Here is a 20390-nt window from a genome sequence, read left to right on the forward strand (position 1 = left end):
ATAGAAGAATTAATTTCATTTGTATTTTAACGTTTTTGAAGAAATCGTGGATTTTGTTTTGAATTATTACTTGTCTAAAATAACGGTTATTTGTTTGGTCCTAATATAGCATATTTCACTTGATTATAAGGGATATATGTTTCGGTCCATAATAAAAATTGTTCTGAGCCTTGTTCTAGCAAAATTTCTAAACCATGTATAATTTTCCAATTGCACGCTTTTGCAATAATAGTAAGGTCTGTTGTATTTGATCCATATGCCATATCTAAAAATATACCTTCTGATGATTTTCTTTTTAAATTAAAGAAAATTTTTGCTATTTCTAGAACAGAAGGATCTATTGGATTATCTGTTGGTATTGTAGAAATTCCTATTCGAATATCAAAATTTATATTATTTAATTCATGATATTCTGTTATGGGAATTATGTGATTTGTGTTAAAAAAATGATATAATTTATTTAGTTTATCTTTAGATCGATTTATAAGATAAATTGGAGATATTCCAAGAGAAAGTAATGCATATATAGCTGCCCTACTTGCTCCTCCTGCTCCAATTATAAACCCTGAGAAATTTTCAAAGGATTTTTCAAATTTGTTAAAATTCTTTATTGCTTTTATTATTCCTTGCCAATCCGTATTTTCACCTTTAAGAATATATTGTCCATTATTATACGTTCTTGTTATAGTATTAACAGAACCAATTAATGCTGCATGATCTGATATTTCATCTAATAAAATTGATATGTTTGTTTTTAGTGGAATAGTAACAGAAGCTCCCCCGAATTCTTCTAAATGTAAGATTTCTTTAAGTTCACTAATAGAATCTGTTTCAAACAATTGATATTTATATGGAAGACCTAAAATTTCAAAACCTAAATTATGAATATTAGGTGATTGAGAATGCTTAATAGGTTTTCCAAAAAGAAAATATTTTTTTTCTGGAAGAAGACCCATTATATGAAGAGCAGTGTTAATTTCTTTAATTGATAGTTGTCCAGGTGCTATTTTGGATGGTAGCGATGGATGAGTAACAGGCGTCATAAATGTATTCATTATTCTAGATAATTGGCCTTTTATGCCTGTGTTTATTATTATTGAAGGTACTTTTTTATTAATAAATTTGCTTTTAAATTCTTCTAAGAAAAAATTATCTTCAATTGATGATGAAGTTCCCACTAATTTTATAATGTGACCGTAGTGTTGAGCTTCTTTGTACTTTTGTATCCATTCAAAATCATCGCAAGATATTGGTTTTTCTATATTATGATAAGATGCAATTATCTTTGTATATGGCCAAGAGTTATTTATGGTCTTAAATAATTCAGATGCTATATCTAATTCTATATCAAGAAATTCGAATCCCCATTTTGCACCATGTAATATATATTCTTTCGCTAATTTTTTTTCAGAAGAAAGAAATGATCCTCCATGATTCGTTGTACGCAACGTATAAATCAAAGGAAGACTAGTTTTTTGACGAAGTAGAAATATTTTCTCTGCTATATATTCTAAGCTTGGATATTTGTCAATTTCCTCAGGTTTTTGAAATAAATCGATTCTTATCTCAATTGCATCACATCCAGCTGTTATAATATCAAGTAAAGAAAAAATGTTTTCAAGGTCAGAAAATGCTAAAGATAAAAAATAACTTCTTTTTTTCTTCAAAATTAGAGAAAATATATTATTTTTTCCTGTAATTGTTCTTAAAAAATTATTAAAGGAGGATTTAAGATTTAACGGTATATTTTTTTTAAATTCTGTAGGATCTGTTGAAGTCATGTGAAATTGATGAGAACTGCATAAATTATACCATCTTTTTCGTCTTTCCCATACATGCATTATATTATCTTGATAAGGAGCACGTGTTTTGTCAGTATTTAAATATTTAATAATATCCTGAATATTACGATGAATATGTATAACAATTCCATTAGCTTCTATATAAGATATTAAGAGATCTCTAGCTTCTTCAGTTTCAATAATGCCACCTCCACAAGATATAATATAGTTTTCTTTTTTTTCTGTTAAAAGAGTTTTAAGAAAATGTAGTTCTTTTCTTCTAAAAACATCCCAACTATATTTTTGAATGAATTCTAGGATTGTTGTTTTAATATCTTCTTCAATAATTGAGTCTAAGTCAATAAATTCCCGCCCAAGAAAGTTAGCTGCAAGCTGTCCTAAAGTTGTTTTCCCAGCTCCTCTCATTCCAATAAGAAAAATAGTACATTCTGATGGATGATGCAATATAGATGAATTGATTGTAGGGTTTAGATCGAATTCAATTCCTTTCATTTGAACTTTAAAAGTTGAATTTAAAATATCCCACCAATAAGGCCAGGTTTTATTGACACAAGCTTTATCTAGAATAGTAGTTGGTTTGGAAGAGATGCATGCTAAAACACTAAAACTCATTGCAATTCTGTGATCATTATAGCAATTTATTCCTTCTACTGAATATGGAAGATTGGAAGTATTCAATGCTTTTACATATATTCCATCTGGAAGTTCACCTGCTTCTATTCCAAATTTTTTAAGTTCACAAACCATAGCATTGATTCTATTGCATTCTTTAATTCTTTGATTAGAAATCCCGGTGATTTTTGTAACATATGGTTTTGACTCTTCATAAGCAACAGAGGCTAAAACTGCTGCTGTTAAAAAGGTATCAGTCATTGATTCCATATTTATAGACCCTAATGATTTGAGTTTCCCTTTTGGAGGGCCCTTTATATATGTAGTTGTAGGCGATTGGACCACTTCACATCCCATAGGTTTTAATATATATTCTGAAAATTTAGAGTCTCCTTGTAATGAAGCACTACCAACATTAGATATAGTGCAGCTTCCACCCGTTATTGCAGCAATTGCTAAAGGATAAGTAGCTGAAGTTGCATCGCCTTCAATTATATATTCAGAGGGACAGGTGTAACATCCTTTTGGAATATAATATGTATTTTCCTTTGAATGAGATCTGGTTACTTTAATACCAAATGATGACATCATAGAAATAGTCATATCTATATAGGGTTGAGATATTGGTTTTCCTCCAATTAATGAGAGAGTTACTTGTGTTTTTGCATATGGTGAACACATTAAAATTGATGATACATATTGGGATGAGACAGTAGCGGAAAGATTGATATTCCCCCCATAAAGCCCTATTTCTTTTGGTTTAATTAATAATGGTAAGCAATTTTCTAACTCAAGATATTCTATACAACATCCATTATTTTTAAGAGCATCTACTAAAGGGCCGATAGGTCTCTGCTTCATACGATTACTCCCTGTCAGTATTAAATGATTTTCACGTGAATTAGGTTGTACTAGTGTACAGATACTGGTTAAAAATCTAGCTGTTGTTCCTGAATTTCCCAGATATAATTCCATTTGAGGGTTTTCAAGATATCCTGATTTACCTTTAACGACTAATACATCTCCATCTTGTTCCCATTTGAATTCTGCTGCATTTAGTTTTTCCAAAGCAGAAAGCATGTAATATGTATCATCTGAATGCAAAAAATTTTTTAAATAACAAATTCCGTTAGAAAGTGAAGCTAAAATTAATGCTCTATTGGATATAGACTTAGATCCTGGAAGAGTAATTGTAGTGTGTTTTTGAAATGCATTTAATGGAATACCATATAAAAGAATATTTTGTGATAAAATAGTTCTAATATCATCGTCAGATACTGAGGATGCTTTTTTTTCATATGTTTTTCCTATTGCTGAAAGAAGGACTATTTTTTTATTATTACTATCATTTTTTTTGTCTATAGACATAATTTCAAGGATATCTTCTATTAAATGTTTTTTTCCCAAAATTACTTCTTTAAATCGCCTATCTTTAAAAGATGTAGGTAAACCCCATGTGTTTAAACATTTGATGAGTCGTGATACTACATTAGGATTTAGTATACCTAAATGCCTAGAAAGCTCTGCTTCTTTGACCATTCCAATAGAAATAGATTCTCCATGAAGAATATAAGGAGCTAGAACTGTTTCTATTGCATGTCCTATAGAATGGCCAAAATTTAAAAGAGTTCTAAGATCTTTTTCTTTTTCATCAATAGAAACAATGTGAGCTTTAATTTTTATCGAAGATATAATATATCTTTTAAGATCTTTTATAATTTCATTAAATTTTGAATGTTTATTAGATGTTAATGACATTGATCTCACTGTTTTCGCAATTTTTTCTGAAATGTTTTCTAGAGATGCAAATTCTGATTCATCCCATATAATAATAGTCTGGATAAAATTAAAATATATAAAAATTAATTTTATTTTTATAACCTTGATTAGTTCTGCTATACCATTTATAAATTCTTTTTCTGTAAGTGTTTCAAGAAATGTAAAATCAATAAAAATTCTTTCCGGTTGCCAAATAGTACCAATTGCATTTTTTCCATAAGATGTATTTATAGAATTTTTCCCTCCAATAGATGAATCTACCATAGCTAAAAGAGTTGTAGGAATTTGAATAAAACGAACTCCTCTCATAAATGTTGCAGAGACATAACCTACGAGATCGCCTATAACACCGCCCCCTATAGCTATTATAACAGTATCTCTTGTGCATTTTTCTGATAAAAGCCAATCCTCTATAAGTGCTTTTGTTTTTCTTGATTTTGATTTTTCTCCAGGAGGAATTGTAAAAAATAAAAGACGAGAATTAATAGATCTTTGTTTTGCCATAGAAATGAAATATGTTTTGAAACTAGGAATATATAAGGTTTCAATATTTGAATCCGTAATGATTACATATGTTGGAGAAAATATACATGTAAATAGTTCATTAGTTATATGTGGCCATAAGTGAAGCCCAATATGAATAGAATCTTTCCCTAAAATACTAAGTTTGATAATTTCTTCATTCTTCATTAAGAAAGCAGTTTAATATGAATAATTTATGTATTTTCTCAATTTTTAGATGAGAAAGTCTTTTATGCTTAAATTTATAATATGCACTCTTATGAGTTTAAATATAACTTATATAATAAATGTTTGGAAAAATTATATATATTATTATTATTTACTATTTTTATTTTTAGTAATTTTTTTTAAAATGATATTTTGATTAATACTTCTGTTTAAAATAACTTTAGTCAGATGTGTTTAAATAATTTATATTTATAATAATTTCCTATATTTTTAAAATGTATTCTTATTTGTATTTGAAAATAAATTCATTAGAAATCTTAATTTTATTATTGTAAGTTCATATTTATGTATATATAAAACGCTTTAGAGTTATTAAAAAATATTTAAATTTAATTATTTTATAAAATTTTTATTAATCAAAAATCCGTTAAAAATATCTAAATATTATGATATTTAAATTAAAAAAATATCAATATTATCTTTTTATTAGATTTTTATAACATTTTATTCATAAAAATTAATAATATTTGGTAAAATAGTATAAATTGTTTTTTTATATAAGGAAATATATTTTAGTTCTTTTTTTTTTTATTTTTTTAATTGAGATTTTTGAATTGATTTTCTTTAAACTTGATAATTTTTTAATTTATAATTTTTATGTTTTATAAATTTATTTAACGAGTATTTTTTATATCATAATTTAAAATAACTTTGAAAAAAAAAAAAGAATTGAACAAAGAAATAACATCTAATGTATAATTATTTAATGTTTTATTTTTTAATTAATCATATGCTTTATTAAAGTTCTGATTTAATTTCAGAAGTTTTTTTTTGAAAAGTATCTTGCACAGAAATAACAATTAATGCAAATCCTGCAATGATAAATATTGCAACTTATATAATATTAAGATTTTGTTACAAGCAGGAAAAACTTACACATTCCATATCTAGTAGCATCCCATTTACTTTTTTCTAACATTGCTCGAATTTCTCCAAGAATAATTATGAATTTATTATTTAATTCTTGAATTTTTATCTCGATACTTTTTTCTTCTGCTTTATTTGAGCTTTTTCTTTCATTAAGATCTATGGTCACATCATTTTTTAAAGCTATTAAATCTTCTTTAAGTATCTGCTCTAATGTTTCTAATTGTTTCCTTAAATTTGACGTTTCTGTATATAAAATGGCTGTTTCATTTTTCCTCATAGATTGAATTTCTGTTTTAAGTTCTGATTGGGATGTATGGAATAAATGAGTTTCCTAATTTATATTTTAATATGAGTTTTTCTTAAGATTTCTTACATTTTCAAGATTTGAACGAGAAATAAACTTTGTTTTTGCTGCTTCTAAATTATTAATTAATGCGTGAATAGATTTCATAATAGCAACAGCTTGACTATGAGTGAAACCTGTTGTTTCTAGTGTAGAAACTAAATTATAGGTGTCAAATTGATGTATACTAAATTTAGAGTTATTTTTAAGTTTTGTTGATAGTATTTTTGATGTTGGAGTGCGAGAATATACAGATATAGCATTTTTTTTAAATTCAGTATTTTTTCTTTTTTGCAAATATAGATGGAAATGTGAGTTAAAATAGCTCTGTATAATGGGTTTATGCTGGACTTCATACTTCCTTATCAATGGATAAAGAAAGAATAATCGATAATCTAGTAAAATAAGCGACTTATAAAGAAATATTGATTATTTTTATTTTACTTTGAGTAATTTTGAATTTTAAATTGTTAGTTAATTTTATTAGCATTCTATAAAAAATTAGATAAAAAGTTTTTCTAAATTATTAAATAAAAATATTTAAAATTATAATTCTAATATATATACGAGAATATTTATACTAATTATGAATAATAAGAAAATCAAACCATATTTTTGTTTTTTCTATATATTTAATAACTAATTTATTTATTATATCGTGATTTTCACTAACGTTTTTTGTATTATACTAAAAGGATTAATTTTATGAATATGATATTAAAATAGTTACGTTTATAATATAATCTATTTTTTCTAATTTTTTATTTTTATAAGGAATATTTCCAAATAATGCAAGTAGGTATTTCATATCAAAGTATAGTTGTAGTTGACCTGTAGTAGTTATATGAATTGATTGAAAACTTTCAATATTGCAATATAAGTAATTATTCTTATGTTTAGATTCTTCATTCTCTTTGTAATCTTTATTTTCGTTCAATGATATAGGATTAAATGCATTTTTTAGAATAGAATAGATTATGTCGATAAAACAATAATGTATAATTAGCATAGCATCGTAGTCAAAAATATCAATTCCAATATTCATCATATACCAACCAAGATCTTGGATAATAGTAATTAGTTGAGAACTAGGATGATTCGGAAGAGATATTTGGTTATCTAGTAATATAAGATATTTGCAAATTTTTAAAAATCGACTAACTTTCCCATAAAATATCTGGTCTTTCGACTGAAATAAATTTGTTTATTTCTGTTTCTAGTTTTCTTTTTATATTTTCATGTAGAAAAATATATAATGATAATGTTTTATAGAGTTTCTTTAAGTGATAATTGCAGAAGAAATTAAGATCAATGCCAAGAGGATATGAAAATTTAACCAGTTTAATAATTCTTATAAAATAACATATGATACTGATATCTTTGAAGGATTATATGTAATTTTTAATAAAATTATTTTTTTACCTGTATTAGATATATTATTATTTGGATTTAATGTTAAAAAAACAGATATGGTTTTTCCTATATTTTTGGATAACTTGTTATAGATATTTTTTATTAGTTTTAAGTGAAAATTCGAAATATTGTTTTCTTTGTAAGTATTTAATTTTAAATTCTCTAATATAATATTAATTGGTTTCCGTCTTTTTGTAATTATTGATGAATCTTTTTCAAGTTCTTCTTGAATTTTGCTGAGTTTATTTTTGAAATTTTCTATAAAAATAGTTGGTTTATGAATTCGAGAGTTTATTGTCAATTTAATACTACTATTCCAAATTTCTTTATTGTTTTTAAATAAAAATGATTTAAATGATTCTATAGATAACAAAATTAAAAATGAAGCATAAATAAATGTTTAAAAATTAACCATTCTGTATTTTTATATTTTCAAGTTCGTTATTTATGTGTTCTTCTAGTTCTAAAACGATATTTATTGAGAATTTAAGCATAGAACTTATACGCTTGTTAAATAAAATTTCTGTACTTTGCCAAAGTTTTGATATAAATGTATTTAATTTGGTATTTTTCTGATTAAAACTAATTATTGTCTGTTCAAAAAATAATAAAATATTATTCCATTGTTCTACTAATGACTTTATAGTTCTGATTTCGTTTAAACAATTGGGTCCATTATATTGAAGAATTTTAAAAATTTCATTTTCCCATTCTATGTATATATTATTTGAATTATCTTGAGTCAACTTATCTGACTCGAATGATGATTCTTCTAATTTATAATAGTGTAGAATATGCATACTTTCATTACAGATGTAATGATATTTGGATACTAAAAGACTACCTATTTTTAGTCTTGTTTCTATATAGCTTTTAAATTCTTTTGGAAATATGCATTGACCAATTATTGCAGTATAAAGAATTTTTTTCAATAAAAAATAAAAGTTGTTCGAATCCATATTGATCTTATAAAAAATATCAGAAATGTCTTTTAATCTAATCCTCCAAAACATTTTTTCAATATCTAATGATGTCTTTTCTAATATTATATTAAGAGAAAAAAGATCAGATAGAATTATATATGTATTTTTTTCTGGAATAGTATCGCATATTTTCTTTTTAATCATTTTTATTAAAAATGCTTTCGATTCTATAATCGGGATACTATTTAAAAGATTATGTTTCTTCTTTATCTAAAAATTTAAGTAAAGAATTAGTATTGTTGTAAAATGGTACTTTTAACTCGTCATTTAAAGCATTAATTTTATACAAAAGTGTTGCAGCCAACAAGTACTCTGAATTTGATGCTAGCCTTCTTATTAATTGAGGAAGACATAGTAATAGCTTCGTAGTATAAACATATATTAGCTTATCGTCTGAAATTCATTAAATTATAATCATGTATAAGTATAAATACCATAAATAGGAATTTTGAATTTTATTCTTAAATCTATTGAGGATTTGAACAACTTTTCTGTTTTAAAAGAACTTTTAATCTTTATAAATTGCTTATTGATAGTTTTAAAATCCTCTTCAATTTTAATAATTGAATCAGCGATACTCATTATATTAAAATAATTATCTCTAAAATATTAAGAAATTAAAAAGTGAATTTTCAAAATTACTTTATAAGCTGATATATTTCTTGGTTCTTTTTACTAATGTAATTTCTTAAATGAATAAGTGAATATTTTTAAAAAAAAAGTGAATATTTTATACCCAAATTTTTCCTCAAGCTCTTTACATTTCGTTATTGAAGTATTTGAAAAAATATCATTATAATCTGGTAATTTTGTATTCATTTTGTTTTTAAGTAATCAAGGTTTATTTTCTTATAAAATTATTCTATATTTTAAAAATGACTTAGTTTTCGATTGACGCCTGAGTTATATATTTTAACGCATATATTATATTATATGTACGTATATATATTATATGAATAATAAATATGTTTTGAATTCATATGCTAGAATTTAAATCAATAAATATTTTTACAGAATAGTTTTTTGTGATATAATTCTGTAAGTTTTAGTTCATATTAATTTTTTTAAAAAATTTTGATTCAGTCTCAGGACTTATAGGCATAGAGGAACAAGTATATTTAAATAAATCCTTTAGCATATCTGAATCCTTTTTTGGAATTTTTTTTAGAACCTGATGAAAGTTTTTACTAAAACATGCCATTAAAGATAATAGCTTAAAAGAAATTTCTTTTTTATGACTTGATTTTAATTGTTCGTTAGAAGTAAAACGGATTAATATTGGCATAATTGTCACCATAGCTATATATTCTAAAAATAATAAGATATGTTTATTATAATAGAAATTTTAACATACGTTGATTATCTCCCGATATATTTTTAATAAGATCAATTATAATATTACAAGCGTTTGTTCCCATATCAAACATAGCTGATTTTTTAAAATCTAAATGAGCCTTTTTAATAATATTAAAAGAAGCAAATAGTATAGATTGGAGAATGTAGCGTTTCATATAAGAAAAAGATGTTAAAAGTGACTTCATACAATGTATAAGTATTTTTGCTTCCTATTATTATTTAATAAAAGTCTTATGAAATTTAAGTGTTTACATCGTTTGTAGGTGATTTCGTAAATAAACTATAATATTTTTGAAATGATTTACTTTTTGGAGAAAGTATTTGTCCAGTAATTGTCATAATTATTGTAGCTAAAGGTAAACCATATTCCCATGCTTTTCTTTTGGAAATTAGTGATAATATATATATATAATATATATATAACTCACGGTAAATCCTGAATTACTCTTGTTATTTGATCCAAAATATTTTCTATTAAGTTTTGTGAGATTTGATAGCTTTTTCGATTGATTTTAGATATAGTTAATATATCTTCACAAAGAACTTTAACTAGTGGGAGAATTTTAGGAATTAAATGATAAGAATTTTCATTGTAATATAATTCTGCCTTATTAGTATATTTCGAAGTATGGCTTAATTTTTATACTTAATATTATAAAAAAAGTGCAATCATAAAAATCATATTGAATTATAAGTGGAAATTTTTTTATGATTTTTATATATGATTCTAAAGAATATATTATTAAATTTGATATATGTTCATGAGCCTTTAAATCTACATTTATTAATAATTGTATAAATAGTAGTGATAATTTTACCGTTTATAATAGTGTTAGTATGTTGGAAATATAATATAAGTGGTAATATTATGATTTCTGAGAGTTCGTGTAGTTTACTTGGATAATTTGGCATATTTTTTTGTTGGTCCGAATAGTTTTTACTAATGTTAAGTCAACTCATATTAAAATTATATGAATATTAGAACTTATTTTTAAGATGTTTTTGGTTTTCTAGTGGATAATTATTTACTAAACTTGTTGCAATTCGTATTATTAAAATTTGAATAATTGGCTGTTCCGTTAATAATAATCTTTTAAGAAGAATTACCAATTCTGAAAAAGTAGTATCAGAATATATAATTTCATTATGTAGAGATATATTTAATATTTTTTCTAAGGCAGAAAGTATATAAAGTTTTTGTTTGTCTGTATTTATGACTCTTTTGTTTGAAATGGAATGTAGTAATGCCTCAAAACATATTCCAAATAGTAAAAAAAATAATGTGGAAGTTTTTTTTTTATGGTTGGTTTTTTTGTCTAATTTCATAATGTTTAAATTATTTGATTCATACCAAGTTATTGATTTGAAAATAATGTTTTTATTTGATTCTAAAAGAATTGAAATAGCATAGACTACATTTATCCAAAATTTATTACAAATCTTTTTTTGTTAGTAGATTTTTATTAAAATTTAAGATAATACTTCAAACAATTCATCATTATTTATATTAGAAAATATTTTGTCGAAATTTATTGATTGTGATGTTAAATAAGATAAATTATTAGACAATTCATATGTTCCGAAACAGAATTTAGTATAATCTCTCAAGGATGTAATCCATAAAGGAATGAGAAGTGCTAGATTTGGTTTAATTATAAAGCTTAAACATGTTTTATGTTCACTAGCAATTTGGAGTTCTGCCCAGACTGAAATAATAGATAATTTAAGCAAAATTCGTGAATTATCAGAACATTCTAGATCGCCAATTGAAATAGTATTTTTTGAATCTATAAATATTTAGAAAATAAATAAAAATAGAAATAATAACTATTTATATCTAAAAGGGCTGATGAAAGCAATTTTATAATTCTTCCTGTCTTTGGAATTTCCTTTAATATTTCACTTGTTAAGAAATATGAACAAATATGCATTGCAAATACTGCAATCTCTGGAATTGAGTCGCTTGAAAATGATGGAATAATAGCAGAAACAAGCTGCGCTTCGTATTGTTCGAGTAAAGACAATGTGGGAAAATCTGGATCTTTAAAAGGAGAAAATATCTAAAAAAGTAAGGAAATCGCTTTAATTTATTTTTAATAACCTTAATAATTTTTTGTATAATTTTTAAGCCTTCAAAACGAATATGGTAATTTTTGCCAGTAGATGCCATAAATCCTATTTTGATTAAGTTCGAAATATTGGAAGACATAGATAAAATTTTTTGAGATATTTGCGAACTCGAATATTTTTTAAAGTAAAATTCCATAGACAATAATAAGTTATTGATGCACTGAAGTATTAATTTTTGTGTTTTCCATCGCAATCTCTTTAATTTTTCTTGAATATTATTGGAATTATAGTTTTCGTCTATTTTAAATATAGATTCTTCATTTTTTAAATTTCTATTAATATTTTTATTATTTTTTTGTATAATTTTATTAGAAGATTTTCTTTCAAATGTTTTTAAACAAAGATGAATCCAATAATTTTGTAGAGAATCTGATGTATGATATAACCATATTTCAATGATATTTTTTAGTTCTTCAATTTCAGGATTTGAATCATATGCTAACCATATACATGCATCTAGATCATTTTCTCCCCATTTAAAAACGCTTAATGTATCATGTTGCATAAGTTGGTAAAGTGATTTAACTGATGCTCTAGCTAAATTTTTATTTTTTGACATCATATTTGTTTGAAGAAGTTTTACGAATAAATATGGATTTAATAAATCAGATGAAAATAGTAAAATATGCTGTGCACAATATATAGCCTCAGCTAATACTTCTTCATTATTTTCTAAAAGAAGACCTTTTATTAACACAGATACTAGTTTTTTTGCTTCAGTATTTTTTTGAAGATCTGGACCAAATATATTTACGATTGCATTTAAACATTTTGTTAAATTGCATAATATTTGAAATCTTAATGACAGATTAGATATAGTTATTGAGATGTTGTTAATATTATAGTCCATCCTGTTATATATTTTTGAAATAACATTTAATATATTCAAACAATATGAAGACATACTAGGTCCAAAAGATTGAATGCCAATAGCTATACTCTCAAGGGCCCAAAAACAAACTTCAGAATTTTGGTCTATACTTAAAGATTGCAAAATATCTAGTATTTTACTAATGTATGAACTAGGTACCTTTATCTTATAATGATTTAATATTCTACCTAAACAAAGAGCACTACCAGAACGAATATCCGAATTGTTCAGTTCGATAATCTTCCTTATGTAAAATTTTATAGAAGGTAGAAGTTGTTTCTTTTGTAAACATGTTAATCTTCCAATAGTTTCACATGAGATTCTTTTAATAGCAGGATTTTGTGAGTTTGTACCATGCTATACAGTCAAAAAAATAACTGATTTTTTTAGTTACCTTAGCTATTTGTTCCATCAGATCGATTGCTCTTGTATTTTTTAAGTTATTTATTTGGTTTATATTATTTTCTATAAAGCGAAGGATTCCGAGAACTGCTAAATTTGAATTACAAATTACTGCAATTTTTTCCTGAAAAGGTTTAATATTAGATGATAATGTAATAAATGTAATTAATTGTTCAAGAATGCTTTCTTTAATCTTATTTGATTGATTTAGAAAAATAATCCCAAACAATAGGATTGATAAGTCAATGATTTCTATATAAATAGAGAGTTGATTCCATGGAATTTCATCAAAAGATGATAAAATATCATAAACTTGCAATGAATTGTTTTTTTGTGAATCGAAGTTCTAAAAATGTAAATCAGAAAGTTTACTTAAAAGAAAAATTACCGAATTATTCTTAATATTGATAAGAGCATAATCTTTTGGAACATATATATAATTTTGAAGCACAATATTATTAATTTTACAGATTTCTTGATAATTTGAAAAACTCTGTAAATGAATAAAGCTTGATATCCCATCAATATTTTGACTAGAATTTAAATAATAAGATTGATAATTCAATGTGTTTTTAGCTATAGTAACATATGGGCCAGCAAAAATAGTGATTAGACGAGATATGAGCTCACTTTGTGTATTATCTTCAGGATTTTTCCATATAATAAGTAGATAGCATTGTAGTATCCTTTTATGAATCATGTTTTCTAGCATTTCTTGTGATAATTGAACATTGTCATCTAAAAATACACTATTTTTTTGTCTTTTTGAAAAAAGAATAAGGACTGCATTTGTTTCATTTAACATAAAACTTATTTTTTTTAACACGTTTGTTGTTAATAATTCCTTATTGTGCAATAAAAAAGAAAATATAGATCCTAATGCATATTCTCGAGTATACAATAGAAATAAAGTTTCTAATTGATTTGTTTCCGAGGGAAGATTATTTATTGAGGGGTTTAGAAGTGTGTCTTTCCATAATAAAAATAATTCAGATAGATGACCCCTAACAAAAGATGACCCAAGTTTCATTAATGAACTAATTAGTGTCCATGCTATTTGTACATGTATTAATATAGTATGTATTGGATTATTTATTATTAATTTCAAAATAGAGCATGATATTAAAAATATCTCTGAGAAAATGTCGGAAGAAATATATAAAGGATTTTGTTTTCCAATACTAATTAATCTCGAAAGAGCAAGAGCATATCCCCTTATACGCAATTTTAAAAGATAGTCGATATTGTTAATATCTGCAGATATGAATTCTTTGATATGTTTTAAGCAAAAAATCATTAAATATGTTATATCATTGGGAATGGTAATTGCGAAACATTTAATACACCAGCTTGCATATTTTTGAATTGTTAGACTTGTGCAATTTAGTATGAATAAGAGATTATCTCTTAATGATTCCTTTTTTAAAAATTATAATTTTTTATTACACATTTTTATACTTACACGAATAGTATTAATAATATTGCTAAGGGTTAAAATAAATCTTGATATTTCAGATAATATACTTGTTAGGACAACTTTTTTTGCTTGAGTAAAGCCTAATTTGTCAAGCCATATGCTTATATATTCTTCGTTTAGTATTTTCAATGCCCTAAATTGCGATTCTTCGTCCAGTTTTTTCCTTAAAATACTTAAAAAACGACAAATGATATTTCTAGTTGTTGAAATTTTTTGTTTATCTTTGATATTATTAATTGAAGAAGCGATATCAAATATATGGTTTTTGATAAAAAATTTATAATGACTTAAAATCCATTCTCTTTCAAAATGCTCTAAAAACTCTAAGTATATACTTATAATAAATCTTTCTATGTGAGGATCTGTTATATGTTTAGCGTAAATATCTGATATATATTTTAAATAAAATATATATTTATTTTTTGAGTTTGAATTAGAATATATGTACTTTTTAGGTGATGTTGGTAATACTTCATTTTCGGTGCTATCATTTGATTGTATTTCTTTACTTTCTTCTGATAAAAAATTAGAATCCTTTGTATTTAATGTTGAATTTGTTATTAGTGCTATAGCCAGAACTTTTGCTGCTTGATCATGAACAGAAAGAACAGGATTATTGATAAATTTAGTAGTTATATTTTTAATAGTATAGATATCCGTACAGCCTGAAATTGGTACACAAATCTTAAGAAGTTCTTTGAAGCACTAGTATATATTTAAATAGATTTTCTATTACAGAAAAAATATTACCATTAATGCTTTTAATTTTATTATATACGTTTTATCTGACAAACCTAATTTTATAAATTTGAATATTTTTTTAGTTTTGCTTTCGTCTATGATAGATTTACAAGAATTTAGAGCTACTGACAATGTTTCGAAACAAGATTCGCGAAGTTCAATAATCTTAAATAAATTAAAAGGAAATAATATATGCAATAAAATTACATTATTTGAAATTTTAAATATTTTAGATGCTGCATTTATAGTGTCATTTAGATGAATTGATAGCTGATATTGTTAAATACTGTTTATATAAAATGAAATGACAAATACCTTATTTTCAGATGCTATATAAATATGTTTAAGAACAATTAATGATGTCCTTAATAATTAGATAATTAAATAAATAAAAAGGTGAAAAACCACTTAATATGTAAATCATAATCTTCTATTTTTGGTAATAAAATATTTTCGAGTAAAATATTGAAAGCGCTGAATATTGAAATGGAATTACCTATTATTAGTTAAAAGTATTCTATATTATATTTTAAGGTTTACTTCTGGAAAAAAATATTTGGAAACAACGACCTAATTGATTACGTATTATTCTTGAAGGGACTAAGATTTCCGGCTTTATGATTTGAAAAAGTATTTGAAGTATTTCTGTTTGTTTTATATTTAATTGTTCTAAATCGAAATTTTCTAATTCTTCTGATATTTCCAGTAGAATATTAAAAAGGATGAATTCCTTTTCCTCTTTACTTATACATTCCAATTTTGTTAAGTCAATTTGAAAAATAGCCATTTATAACTTAAATTTATTCTAAATATTGTAAAATTTAATAGTAAAAATGTACGAGTTATATATATATTGATTTTTTTTTCAATTTTTTTTGGTCATATGCGACAATTATAAAAAAATATGAATAAAATTATTAATTTGTTAAAAATTAGCATGAATAATATATATAGCCATGTTTCTGGACATTTTTAGGTATGTCGTATTATATTGAATTTTTTCTTAAAATATATTGAATAGTTTATTAAATGATTTTTATTGGGAAAGTATTTAAAATAATTAGTTAATTTTCTCGTTTTTATGAAATATTACCGGAAATAGTGATCTGGAAGATAGACTTATATTCTTCTTTATTGTAATAGATTTTAATAAATTTATAGATACATATATATATTAAATAAATATAACTTCAGTAAAATATGAATAAAAATTATTATAAGGATAAAATATCTTATAAAGATAAAAAATAATGATTGCGTTATAATCACCATTTCAATTCATAATTGTTCTTTTGAGATAATTTTATAATTTATAATAAAAATCTATAAAGGCATTTTTTTTCTTTTATAAGATAATTCTAGAAAAAAAATCAAGTTTTTATGAAATAGTAAATACCTATTTATTATGGATTTTAAAACTTGATATTATGCTGAATTTTCTTTTGAAAGTAATTATGATTATATTTATTGATTAATAACGAAAAAAAAACAACAGTGAACTTGATATTTATAAAGTTTTTATTGTTTAAAACTTCACATAGCTTGAAATATTCGTAATTGAGTATATATATTATTATTATATTAATTATGAAACTCTTGAAAACATTGATTCTTATGAATTTTCTTGAGAAATTCTATAAGTTTCTGTTTGCTGTTTTTATGTTTTTAAATGATATAGTTCACTTTTATTGTCATTTTTATTTATTAGTAAACAACTTGTTTTTTCTTTAGGTGGCCAAAAGCTTAACTGGTATTAGTAAATAATAATAATATGTAACATATTGATATACCGTACTTCGTTTACATATTTTCTATAAAAACTCGGGCTTCCGAAATAATACATAATTCCAATTGGAAATATGACATAAATACCAAACTAATACTATAAATTTATTGAATTGATATAATAAAAAGTGTATACTTTTAAAATTTCTAAGTTTGTAGCGTTCATTTTTTTCTGAATATATTAAGGTCTTAATAAATCTTAAAATTACTAATACCGTAAAATATTATTTTTTATTGTTTAAGAAATATTTTTGTGGTATAAAACAAAGATTTGATGTGATGAAATGAGCAGTAAAACTAGGTTGTCAGAGTTTCTGTTTTATTTTGTTTATGATTAATTTATAGATACAATGGTTTATTTCATCGAGAAAATAGATCTAGTTTGAGTAAAACAAAGTATTCACAAATTGATCAAGATATATATCATTCTTATTTTGATCAACAATATGATAGTAATAGTTTTGGGTTTTCTGGAAATCAAAATGAATATGATATTGATCATTTAAGTTCAAAAATTAAAACTCTTAAAGATGTTTGTTATAATTTTTATTATCCATTATTCATGGATTATACATTATAAAATTATATTGTTAATATTTTCTAGATAACAATTTCTATAGGTGATGAAATTCGCGAATCATCTGTATTTTTGTCTTCAATGGTAAAAAAGTAATGATAATTATAATGTAATTTTCTAATTTTCTTAAAAGAATGACAAATTTTCTAGTACAAGAGTTATGTTAAATGGTATATTTAAGAATATGAATCGTGTAGCTAGACTGCAAAATATTAGATGGTTTCATTTTTTTTTGTTTATTTTTTTTGTATGTATTTTGTTTTGGAGTGTTTGGTATATAAAGTTTTAATGATTATAAAATGTATTGTTTTTTTTGAAAAATATTATATTTATTTATGTATAAAATATAATGGAAAATGTTAATTATTAATAATATTGATACTAGTGTATATGTTATTGTCACGTGCACGTGTTTTTATTTTGTGTTTAACGTTCTTTTTCTATATAGATTAAATGAAAAAGCAATCTTCTGAAACTTTGAGGCATAATAGTGTGAGGGTTATTGTTAGAGTTAGGCCTCTTAATGAGAGAGGTAATTTGTTTCCTTGAAATGTTTGTTTTTATAATGTTTAAAGAAATTACTCGAGGTGCAAAATGTTTAGTATCTGTTAATACAAATGATAGGCAAACTTTAATTGTTAAATGTCCTGATGATAGTGACCCTTCTAATTCCAGGGCTTCTAAAAGGAGGATACGTGAATTCAAAACATTTTCATTTGATAGATGTTTATGGTCTGTGGATAAAATGGATAAACACTTTTCAGGTCAAAGTGCTTTATATGATTGTTTAGGTAAAGAATTTGTTTCTCATTCTCTTGAAGGGTATAATACTTGTATCTTTGCTTGTATGATCTTTGTCTTCTTAGAATATATGAGATTGATCTTATTTTAGATGGTCAGACTGGATCTGGTAAAACTTATTCGATGGTGATATTTTTATGCTTTTTTATTATCTAAATTGATATATTTTGGAAGATTGGTACTTCGGATGATCCTGGACTTATGCCACTAGCATGTAAAGATTTATTTGAACAAATCGAAGAGCGTTCAAAAATGGATATATGTTTTACTGTTACTGTGTCATATTATGAAATTTATAATGAAATTGCTATGGATCTTTTATCCGCAAGGGATGTTATTCAGAAGCCAGTGGCTTTGAAAGTTCGTGAAAGTCCTGTCAATGGTCCTTATTTAGAAAATTTATCTGAATTTCAAGTTACTAGCTTTGATGATGTTCTTGCTTTTATTCGAGTGGGTAACAATGTATTTTATATTTTTTTGAGTTTCAAATAAATTGATAAAAAAAGGCAAGGATAACTGCAAGTACACGTATGAATGAAACATCTAGTCGCTCTCATGCGATTTTTACAATAAAGATAAAACAAGTTTATTTAGATAAAAATGAGAAAAAGACTGTTGAAAAAACTTCTCTATTTAGGTTGCGTATATATTATTCTTATCGTTATTCTTATAATGAATTATAGATTGATTGACTTGGCTGGGTCAGAAAGAGCATATGCAACCGGTTCTACTGGTTCAAGATTGAGAGAAGGTGCTTTTATTAATAAATCTTTAACAAGTTTGGGCCGTGTTATAACATATCTTTCTGAAGGTAAATCTGGTTCTATAATTCCATATCGTGATTCTGTAAGATTTAATATTTTTTTTTTTTTTAATTTTGGATTAGGTTTTAACTTTTTTACTTTCTGATAGTTTGGGTGGTAATAGTAAGACTGCTATGGTGGCTTGTATATCTCCCTCCGATTATGATGAAAGTCTTTCGACTCTACGTTATGCAACTGCTGCAAAACATATACATACTAATGCAGTCGTTAATGAAATAAAAGAAATAAAGTTTGCATGCAATGCTGATATAGAAAAAGAACTTGATGATATGACTCGATTACTTACTGAGCTTCGGGCTGAAAAAAATGAGTTAGAGGGGCATAAATATGAGTCTATTAAATTAAAATCTATAATAAATAATTTGAAAGATGTTTATGGTAAGTAAATTTTTATAGTTTGATTGTTTTTGATATAATAAAGAAACACGTATATCGTCTTTGGAAAAAGAGAATGAGGCGCTCAGAATGCACTTAAGATTAGCAATTGATTCCATTAGAAATCCTATTTTTTTTCCTAAATTAACAAACTCTGAATATAGTGTTAATGATATTGTGTATGATTGTATCGATGATAATGTTTTTGAAATGTTTCAAAATGATATAGATACATTAAAGTTCGATCTTTATAACTTTAGTCGTGAATTGATTTGTTGAATATTTTATTGTTTACATTTTTTTTTGTTGTTGATTGAGTTATATAAAACAAAATAAAGTATATAAATGATATGTAAATTAGTTTTATTATATAACATGTTTAAAAAAAAAATGAATTGGTTAATTTTCTTTTAAATACATACATAATGCTCAATAATTGTAAAAATAACATACAAATTATTAGTATGATATAAATTCTTTAAACGTATATAATTTGACT

The 20390-nt window shown here is 24.4% G+C and overlaps 7 protein-coding genes across 7 annotated transcripts; 2 read left to right on the plus strand and 5 right to left on the minus strand.

The window, feature by feature from the left end:
• Window positions 1–40: 40 nt before the first annotated feature.
• On the minus strand, window positions 41–4929 carry T552_02909 (pentafunctional AROM polypeptide). The gene is made up of 2 exons (XM_018371435.1): window positions 4296–4929; window positions 41–4250 (listed from the first exon to the last, which is right to left on the minus strand). Exons 1-2 carry the CDS (start codon window positions 4881–4883, stop codon window positions 87–89), a joined length of 4752 nt encoding a protein of 1583 aa, XP_018224876.1. The 5' UTR covers window positions 4884–4929; the 3' UTR covers window positions 41–86.
• A 583-nt stretch (window positions 4930–5512) lies between these two features.
• Window positions 5513–6844, minus strand: T552_04189 (hypothetical protein). The gene is made up of 5 exons (XM_018372240.1): window positions 6724–6844; window positions 6601–6647; window positions 6187–6551; window positions 5820–6144; window positions 5513–5776 (listed from the first exon to the last, which is right to left on the minus strand). The coding sequence occupies exons 2-5, from the start codon at window positions 6644–6646 to the stop codon at window positions 5682–5684; spliced, it is 831 nt and encodes a 276-aa protein (XP_018224877.1). The 5' UTR covers window position 6647; window positions 6724–6844; the 3' UTR covers window positions 5513–5681.
• Window positions 6845–6856: 12 nt separating this feature from the next.
• Window positions 6857–9371, minus strand: T552_04190 (hypothetical protein; the record flags this gene model as incomplete). The annotated part of the gene is made up of 8 exons (XM_018372241.1): window positions 6857–7275; window positions 7319–7534; window positions 7579–7929; window positions 7982–8762; window positions 8806–8945; window positions 8987–9153; window positions 9195–9239; window positions 9289–9371. 8 exons carry the CDS (start codon window positions 9369–9371, stop codon window positions 6860–6862), a joined length of 2199 nt encoding a protein of 732 aa, XP_018224878.1. The 3' UTR covers window positions 6857–6859.
• Window positions 9372–9561: 190 nt separating this feature from the next.
• T552_02911 (hypothetical protein) lies at window positions 9562–16361 on the minus strand. The gene is made up of 18 exons (XM_018371436.1): window positions 16070–16361; window positions 15935–16025; window positions 15845–15893; window positions 15737–15799; window positions 15539–15694; window positions 14774–15493; window positions 13700–14728; window positions 13304–13657; window positions 12010–13266; window positions 11737–11968; window positions 11391–11695; window positions 10894–11348; window positions 10727–10848; window positions 10555–10683; window positions 10337–10511; window positions 10161–10287; window positions 9907–10117; window positions 9562–9860 (listed from the first exon to the last, which is right to left on the minus strand). The coding sequence occupies exons 1-18, from the start codon at window positions 16314–16316 to the stop codon at window positions 9598–9600; spliced, it is 5985 nt and encodes a 1994-aa protein (XP_018224879.1). The 5' UTR covers window positions 16317–16361; the 3' UTR covers window positions 9562–9597.
• Window positions 16362–17186: 825 nt separating this feature from the next.
• On the minus strand, window positions 17187–17480 carry T552_02912 (hypothetical protein; the record flags this gene model as incomplete). Its single annotated transcript, XM_018371437.1, has 3 exons — window positions 17187–17271; window positions 17320–17405; window positions 17451–17480. 3 exons carry the CDS (start codon window positions 17478–17480, stop codon window positions 17187–17189), a joined length of 201 nt encoding a protein of 66 aa, XP_018224880.1.
• Window positions 17481–17598: 118 nt separating this feature from the next.
• T552_02913 (hypothetical protein) lies at window positions 17599–17987 on the plus strand (the record flags this gene model as incomplete). The annotated part of the gene is made up of 3 exons (XM_018371438.1): window positions 17599–17615; window positions 17660–17846; window positions 17919–17987. The coding sequence occupies 3 exons, from the start codon at window positions 17599–17601 to the stop codon at window positions 17985–17987; spliced, it is 273 nt and encodes a 90-aa protein (XP_018224881.1).
• Window positions 17988–18299: 312 nt separating this feature from the next.
• On the plus strand, window positions 18300–20215 carry T552_02914 (hypothetical protein). The gene is made up of 8 exons (XM_018371439.1): window positions 18300–18423; window positions 18467–18736; window positions 18784–18818; window positions 18867–19154; window positions 19199–19329; window positions 19376–19538; window positions 19579–19894; window positions 19938–20215. The coding sequence occupies exons 1-8, from the start codon at window positions 18345–18347 to the stop codon at window positions 20168–20170; spliced, it is 1515 nt and encodes a 504-aa protein (XP_018224882.1). The 5' UTR covers window positions 18300–18344; the 3' UTR covers window positions 20171–20215.
• The last annotated feature ends 175 nt before the right edge of the window (window positions 20216–20390 follow it).

This window comes from Pneumocystis carinii (assembly GCF_001477545.1).
Source record: "Pneumocystis carinii B80 chromosome Unknown supercont1.13, whole genome shotgun sequence".
NCBI classification, from domain to species: Eukaryota; Fungi; Ascomycota; class Pneumocystomycetes; order Pneumocystales; family Pneumocystaceae; genus Pneumocystis; species Pneumocystis carinii.